This window comes from Coregonus clupeaformis, unplaced genomic scaffold (assembly GCF_020615455.1).
Source record: "Coregonus clupeaformis isolate EN_2021a unplaced genomic scaffold, ASM2061545v1 scaf0027, whole genome shotgun sequence".
Taxonomy (NCBI): Eukaryota; Metazoa; Chordata; class Actinopteri; order Salmoniformes; family Salmonidae; genus Coregonus; species Coregonus clupeaformis.
In genome coordinates this window covers 142489-150648 of record NW_025533482.1, presented here as the reverse complement: position 1 = coordinate 150648, position 8160 = coordinate 142489, and the positions used below count along the sequence as shown (strand labels likewise).

General features: G+C 44.2%; 1 protein-coding gene across 1 annotated transcript in view; it reads right to left on the bottom strand.

The window, feature by feature from the left end:
• Positions 1 to 1275: 1275 nt before the first annotated feature.
• The window catches only part of LOC121569682 (pyruvate dehydrogenase (acetyl-transferring) kinase isozyme 2, mitochondrial-like), a 10137-nt gene continuing 3252 nt past the window's right edge, over positions 1276 to 8160 (bottom strand). The window contains exons 3-11 of the mRNA XM_041880829.2: positions 6645 to 6716; positions 6173 to 6357; positions 5259 to 5348; positions 4951 to 5028; positions 4700 to 4776; positions 4447 to 4545; positions 3345 to 3455; positions 3039 to 3152; positions 1276 to 2917 (exon numbers count right to left, since the gene is read on the bottom strand). Of these exons, the coding sequence (XP_041736763.1) occupies positions 2774 to 2917; positions 3039 to 3152; positions 3345 to 3455; positions 4447 to 4545; positions 4700 to 4776; positions 4951 to 5028; positions 5259 to 5348; positions 6173 to 6357; positions 6645 to 6716 (970 nt within the window). The 3' untranslated portion in view covers positions 1276 to 2773. The remainder of the gene's footprint in view (positions 2918 to 3038; positions 3153 to 3344; positions 3456 to 4446; positions 4546 to 4699; positions 4777 to 4950; positions 5029 to 5258; positions 5349 to 6172; positions 6358 to 6644; positions 6717 to 8160) is intronic.

Below are 8160 nucleotides of genomic sequence, written 5' to 3'. Positions count from 1 at the left end.
CAAAATTCATTTTAATTCCAGGTTATAAGGCAACAAAATAGGAAAAATGCCAAGGGGGTGAATACTTTTGCAAGCCACTGTATGTACAACTGTTTTTTTTACACTAAGTTTGTTGTTACAGTTGCTATGCTAAATTGTTTTGACCCATATTTTTAGTTTTTGAATTTATTTTATCATTGTCATTATAAAATGTAGAACTATTGTGATGTAAAAGCATAAAAAAGTGAATGTAATCAGAATTTAATGTCTACACATCAATCTTACTCTGATGACAATCTGTGGGAGAAGATAGTCCCCCACACTTAGGAAAAAGGGTTCCAAAAGGGTAGCTTCTCTGACTGGCGCAGACATTATTACCACCGCTTCATATAACATATAGGCCTAACCAACCACATCCACAAACAGCTGCTGTACAAAATGTTCTAAAATGAGAGGAGCACAGCAGTTTGACTCAGTGCGCAGACTCGCACTCACACTCACACACATACACAGACGCAGGCACACCCATACACACTTTCCAGGAATGTACCCTATCCAAGAAGGGGAAATCAGTTTGACAGTGATGGAATACACATCTGCAGAAGAAACGCATTATGAAACCATCCCAAGTTACCTGCTGTTGAAATAAAAAAAAAGGAAATGTTAAAAAATATGGTATGGCGATTTAATTTTGTACTGTACATACTGTACATATAACTGTATAGTGTATTAGCAACAACTGAAGGCACAACATTCAAATTCTGTAGATTTGTAGTGAGTCCCACAAAGACCCTAATTCAACACTCATGAGGTGCCTTTGAAAGCAGTGACTGCATCAGAGAAACAGTACTTGACATAACTCAGGTCTATATCTCCATGCATGGCTGGCTCCTGGCTCCTACACTTGTTTTTTCTCTTGAAGAGACAGTTACATAAAGCTGGGCCGTGCTCTCCTCTCTGATTGGTTACAAGGGCGCCGCCTGACAGGGGTCAAGATGTATTGCTTCCTGCAGCAGGCTCTCTCCATCCCGCCCCCATGTTCTCTGATAGTATGTATATGTTTAACTGTTCTAGGAAGAGCAGACTGTAGAGCTGAAATGCTGAGACTGACTCTGGATCAGCACAGCAAGTCGCAGCGTTGACCTTAACTCAGTCATAAATGCTTACGCTGGCCAGAAGGCTGCTTATTTAGCAGTTATGACTGACCTTAGTTGTGAAGTACAGTATCGAACTACTGCCACAGTTGTTGTTCTTTCATGTCTTAGTTTTTTAATCAAGACAACAAAGAAAAATAACTTCATGATTTGACATTATTTATTTTACATAATCACTTTCTTCATAAAAATAAGACATTCGAAATGTACTTTTTGTTCAATTCAAGTATAATACAAACCAAACTAGCCTTCTGGCTTGATTAGAAGATACTCAGTTGACTGGGTGAACTATAACTAGGTATGTGCACACCTGGACCAATAGTGTTCATACTATTGCAAAGCAGGACAAACTGTCACTACGTTGGTACCAGTAACAAACTTCTATAGAGCAGTCGTCCATCTTAGGAAATGCATCTCCACATTTTCTTCTACCTGCTACATCAAGCTATTCACACAGGCAAGGAATTCCATCCAACACAATTACAAACTATACATTCGGCTGTCTGTACTTGCTGACATTTTGTTGCAGCTAATGGAAAGAAAACAATGTTGCGTATACATTTTCCTCACTGACCAATCCACACAAAAGTAGGTCCATATACAATAATGGATTTTTATACCAGACAAACAATGACTAATTGGCTAATATTTGTGAACAATCTGTTGTCTACATGCATTGGCACTTATCAAGGACATCAGAAGGACATTATAATGTTTGATGTTTGAAATGTGGGCCACTTGGCAATAGGCACTCATGAACTTTAATACATGTTTGACATACTATGTGATACAGTCGAATAGTTATGTTGCTACAACTTCAACCTTCATAACAGGTTATAACCGGACATAGCTGCTCTGACTAACAAAGGGAGGTGCCAACAAGGCTAACCAGACGCTGGCTGTCACCATGCTTTACAACACTGATAACTGCTAAGTAACACCCCCTTTGTGTGTCCTCCATACTCTGATAAGGATTTGAAATGATACGACCTCCACTGAAACGATCCTCAAATGAAGTGGCTATTCTTCACAGTGAATCCCATCAACTTCACCTAAACCTTCAAAACTCTGAAATTGTCGATCCCATGTTCTACTGGAATGACAAGATCTCCCATTTGCGCCTTCATTTTTCTCTATCTATCTTTCTTTGCCAGGATCTATTTTTCACGCCTCCCCTCCTTCACTTTCAGGCTCCCCTCCTTCACTGTCAACCCCAAATCCAACTGTTCTAAGTGGGGCAGGAGGCTCCCGCTAAGGGCCTTGGTGTGGGATGGAACATACTGATCAAACCACTCATAATACTGTATAGCAATTTGGGGAGCAGGGTAGTTTTAGATCTACAATCACTTGCACTTTGGAAGATGGCCTTTCTAAGGCACTGGTTCAGTCCCCTCTCCCTGAACCCCCCTTCCTAGGAACACAACTTTAGTGGGGACAGGAAGTGAGTGGGCTTCCCACTTCCTGAAACAGGAAACCACTAGGGGCTTTAAAGCTGTGCAATCAGAGGCTTCTTCCCTTCTTGACTTCCTCCAGGATTGGTTGTGACGTCTTTCCCCCACCACCACGTCAGCATTAGGTCCCATTTAGATTTGGCCCTTTTTCTCTCTCCTTAGGGCTTAAGGTAATTGAAAGGTCAAAGTTCACTTGGCGACTCTGTATATGGCCAGGTCTAGTGGTTCCTTACTGGGAACACACCAGTCATCTGCCTCCAGGTTGACTTTGTAGTGTTTCAGAGCTGTCTTGTTGAATACAGGAAGCCTCTCCACTGAATCTGTGGACAATGCCTGAGGGAGAGAGTGGGAGATAGAAGATAGAGTTAGCGATTAGCATGTCTAGGGATGTGACAACTTGACAGGTTATTAGTATCTGAGGTGTATAAGGAGGTAGTAGATAGTTGCCTCTTACCTTCATGTGAATGACAGCGTCGGTACCATGACCCTCCATTGAGTATAACTGCAGGTCTCCCTGGAAGTAACGCGCGTAGAGGCGCGAAATGGGAAGCCCATAGCCAAAACCAGCCTGGAGGGACACACAATAGGGGAAATGTTATGGCTAATGAAAATAACTATTGGCACTGTTAAAAATAGGATCTTTGGCCTCAAAGTACAGAAATACTGCTAAAGAAAACAAGGTTATCTAATTGTAAGTATTGCTTCTGTGCGGTTTCAGGTTCTGTGAGGTTATATAAGTAGATGTGTGTGTATCACTCACCAGTGGGGCCCGGTGATTGTCACCGAAGTCCGGTCTGGGAGCTGTGGAGTACATGTAGCTGAAGAGCGTCTCGATCTTTCTTAAGGGGACACCACCACCCCTATCCATCACCTAGAAAGAAAGAAAGAAAGAAAGAAAGAAAGAAAGAAAGAAAGAGAGAGAGAGAGAGAGAGAGAGAGAGAGAGAGAGAGAGAGAGAGAGAGAGAGAGAGAGAGAGAGAGAGAGAGAGAGAGAGATAGAGGGAGAGAGAGATTAAACTTCAGCTCAAACCCATTTATTGACATTATCTCAAATGTTGTATTTTTCAATCTGGGTCTACTTAAGTAGCGCTATCACTGATTAACACTACATATTGGGCAAGAATACATGAAAAAATGCCTATGATATAAACCTGGGATTAGAACATTGGGCCAGAGAGAAGAAAATGCTGAGGTCATTAGGGATAATCAAGGCATCTAGTGCAGAGGTGAGGAGATGGACCTGGTGGTAGAGGTGGATTATGAGGGGATTTAGCTCAATTCATTGAGACAGCCATAGTTTCACATTCACCACTACTAAGATTCTAATTGGGGGAAAGGTTAACGATATCAACCAAAAGCAGCTTTAGTTAATCCCTTACTAAATATGGCTTTAGATACCTGTACTTTGTCCAATCCTGTTAATGAGAGCATGGCTCGGTGGTTCTGTATTAATCATTGATAAGAATGAAGCCTTGGATAACTCAATCAAGGCTGTACTAGGGGGTGAACTAGGCAGAGGGCACAATAGAGGAGAGGTAGGATATGGCACAACATTACAGCCAGCATCATCTTTCTCTTACAAACCGTTGGGTTGTTTCAGCTAAGGATTTGTAGTGGTTATGCAATGAGGGAGTTTCAATGAATAACAGGATTGTTTTTAAGGTTACATAGGCCTATGTGTTGGTTCTATTTTGGGTTTGTTGTTTCAAGGAGTTTAACTGTATTAGAAACGTTCAGTTTTAGATATTGGTTCACCAAGTTTCCAACAGTTCTACACTTTGCCCCAATTCTCTCATCATCATGATTCTAATTCCTGCAAGGCTATATGAGCACTGTGATTGGTAGTCTGCCCTGTCACTCACCTTGATTGACAGGTCCTCTCCACCAAGGGCCACCATGACTCTGATGGGTGGGAGGTTGTGGCTGACTTCATGGGTCTCAATTGTAGCTCTCATGGCATTCTGGGGGACATCAAAAGAGAACGTTCAGGTATTTGGCAACACATCAAATCTGACCACACACCATCATACTTTGATATTACTGTACTAAAGTCATGCAGCCAATGTCCTCCCTATCATACACTTTGAGTTTTAAGATATCATTATATGGACTCACCTTGAAGAGCTCAAACAGCATGTGGTAGAGATGGGAGGGGATATAAGAGATCTGTATTGGCTCTCTGACATTGTTGGCTGAAAAGGAAATGATAACAGACTATGAAGTCTGCATAATTGCATCTGTTTAGTTCCCTATTAATAGCTTATGTACTGCATGTGATGCCATTTAGCTTTTAAGATAATGTGTTATTTTATTTTTTCAAATTCACATTAAGGGTGAGGGTGTGTGTAGAGGCCTGCTCTGCTTACTGTTCATCTCCCTTAGCTCCAGCTCAGGGGCCCCGAGGTAGTACTGCTCACAGAGCATCTTGGCACTCTCAAACGCATCTGGAGAGAAAGAGACAAGGAAAGAAAAAAATGTAATTAGCTGTTTCCAGCTCTCACTCTGCAAACAAACATGAACATGATAGCCAAATGGAGGTAGAGCCACTCTTTGTGAGTTATCGGCTTCAAATAAACAGAATAAGCACATCAAACTGGGTATTTCTATCCCCCTACCACCTCATGTTCACCTCAGACCAATTGAATGAGTAAGCCCCAAAGACTGGTTCTCTTACCTCGAATCACTTCAGTGACATCACACAGGGAGTCAATGCACCCGATGGTGTTGGGGTGGGCTGGGTTGGTGTTCCCGTTGAAAACAAGAGCTGCAGAGAAAAAGGGGACAAGGGGAGGAGAGGAAAAGGGGGGAGAGTTAGAATGTTATGTGTGGTGGACCAAGTCCAAAATGTTTTGGTGAATGATTGAAAAAGGCAAGACTGGGCAGGAGAGGACCGGCAAGGCCCAGTTCTGTTTGGACAAATAGTGCTGAGGTGGGTGGGGAGAAAAAGTTGTCCAAACCCTAAGAGCAGTTTGAACCTGTTTTTCATTGGTTTCACAAGAGCTGACCACACAAAATACTGTACCCATAGCACAGCATGGCTACTACTTATCCTACTATAGTCGGAACATTCTAGGGGCAAAACAAGTAAAGTGAGATCTTTATTCTCTTAACAACCATATTTTCCTGTCCTATAGTCAGGCCTCCGGGCTGAGACTGTCAAAAAAGTATATCTCAGCATGTGCAAGTACCTCTGTCAGTCTTTCCATGCCAACCCTTGTATAACTGGTTGCCAGCACAATTAGAACACTACTTGGATGTGTGTCAAGACTAACAGTGTAAACATTACTCTCAGCTTCAAACGGCTTGCTCAATGCCAGGGCCAAATTGTTGCATTGCATTCTGCTTGAGTTGCAGGTTCAGTTAAGGGGAATTGGATTGGTCAAGGCCAAACTGATTTAGGCGAATCCCTTTCAACCATCAGGAACAGCTATTTTCTAAGAATTGCTCCTCTGGAATTGGTGAGAGGTTGGCAAGTCCCAAAAACACTTCCCCTAAACTATGTTTGAAAATAAACAGATAGCTTTAAATGACAAGCTTATTTTGAACTGATCAATCAGGAATGCCTGTGACCTCAGAGGCGGGACTTACTGTGCTGGTTGATGAGCATGCGGATGGAGATACGGCTCATGTAGAATCGGTCCAGGAAGTACTGGATGTTCTGGCTAGTGACCGGGTCCTGGTCGAAGTTGTCTTTGTACTCGATGACGCCCTGCGCCATAGTGGGTACCACATCATTGTGCCTGTTCCTAATGGTCTCCAGGGACTCAACAAACCTGGAGAGAGGGAGAGAAAGGGGGCTGTCAATCTATCTTTAACAATCTCCACCCCAAAAATGTCAATAGCCTGCTAGTTTTTCAGAGTTCGTATTGGATGATTAATATATGCCATTTAGAAGACGCTTTTATCCAAAGCGACTTACAGTCATGCATACATTTCACGTACGGTTAGCCCCAGCGGGAATCAAACCCACAACCTTTGGCATTCCAAACACCATGCTCTACCAACTGAGCCACACAGGACCACAATATGGAGGAGTTAGCAGAAGCTGGTGCAAACTTACGATTGCAAGACACTGTGGTCCTCTGGGCTCTTGTCAAGGAAGTCCAAGATCTCCATAAGGCTTTGGATGTACCTAGAAGAGAGGGAAGGAAGAGTTAATTTAGTGACCTTACTATTGCCACGTTACAATCAAACAGGCATATTGTCAACATTTGTTTACATACTGAGATAAATAAAACATTGATTCTCAATAGTAAAGCAAAAGGCTATTGGGTCTCAGGCTCTGTCAATAGAGACTGTTAGTAGATATGGAAGGTACTTTTGCACGGGTCATTTTCCAGTTGGCTTTTGGACCAGCTAGGTGCCATTCCTGCATCCCTGTCCCTGCATCGCTCTGATACCAGGACACCCCTCATCCATCTTGCATTGCTTGGCACATTGTGTGTGTGTGTGTGTGTGTGTGTGTGTGTCTCAATATGTGTCACGGAGGCTCTCCGCACTGCTAAAGCTAACTCTCTCTCCTCTGCTCTTATCCTTCTAGACCTATCCGCTGCCTTTGATACTGTGAACCATCAGATCCTCCTCTCCACCCTCTCCGAGTTGGGTATCTCCGGCGCTGCTCACTCTTGGATTGCGTCCTACCTGACAGGTCGCTCCTACCAGGTGGCGTGGCGAGAATCTGTCTCCGCACCACGTGCTCTCACCACTGGTGTCCCCCAGGGCTCAGTTCTAGGCCCTCTCCTATTCTCTCTATACACCAAGTCACTTGGCTCTGTCATATCCTCACATGGTCTCTCCTATCATTGCTACGCAGATGACACAGAATTATTTTTCTCCTTTCCCCCTTCTGATAACCAGGTGGCAAATTGCATCTCTGCATGTCTGGCAGACATATCAGTGTGGATGTCGGATCACCACCTCAAGCTGAACCTTGGCAAGACGGAGCTGCTCTTCCTCCCGGGGAAGGACTGCCCGCTCCATGATCTCGCCATCACGGTTGACAAATCCATTGTGTCCTCCTCCCAGAGTGCAAAGAACCTTGGCGTGACCCTGGTCAACACCCTGTCGTTCTCCGCTAACATCAAAGCGGTGACCCGATCCTGCAGGTTCATGCTCTACAACATTTGCAGAGTACGACCCTACCTTACACAGAAAGCGGCACAGGTTCTAATCCAGGCACTTGTCATCTCTCGTCTGGATTACTGCAACTCGCTGTTGGCTGGGCTCCCTGCCTGTGCCATTAAATCCCTACAACTTATCTAGAATGCTGCAGCCCGTCTGGTGTTCAACCTTCCCAAGTTCTCTCATGTCACCCCGCTCCTCCGCACACTCCACTGGCTTCCAGTTGAGGCTCACATCTACTACAAGACCATGGTGCTTGCCTACGGAGCTGTGAGGGGAACGGCACCTCCTTACCTTCAGGCTCTGATCAGACCCTACACCCAAACGAGGGCACTACGTTCATCCACCTCTGGCCTGCTAGCTCCCTACCTCTACGGAAGCACAGTTCCCGCTCAACCCAGTCAAAGCTATTCGGTGCTCTGGCACCCCAATGGTGGAACAAGCTCCCCCACGAC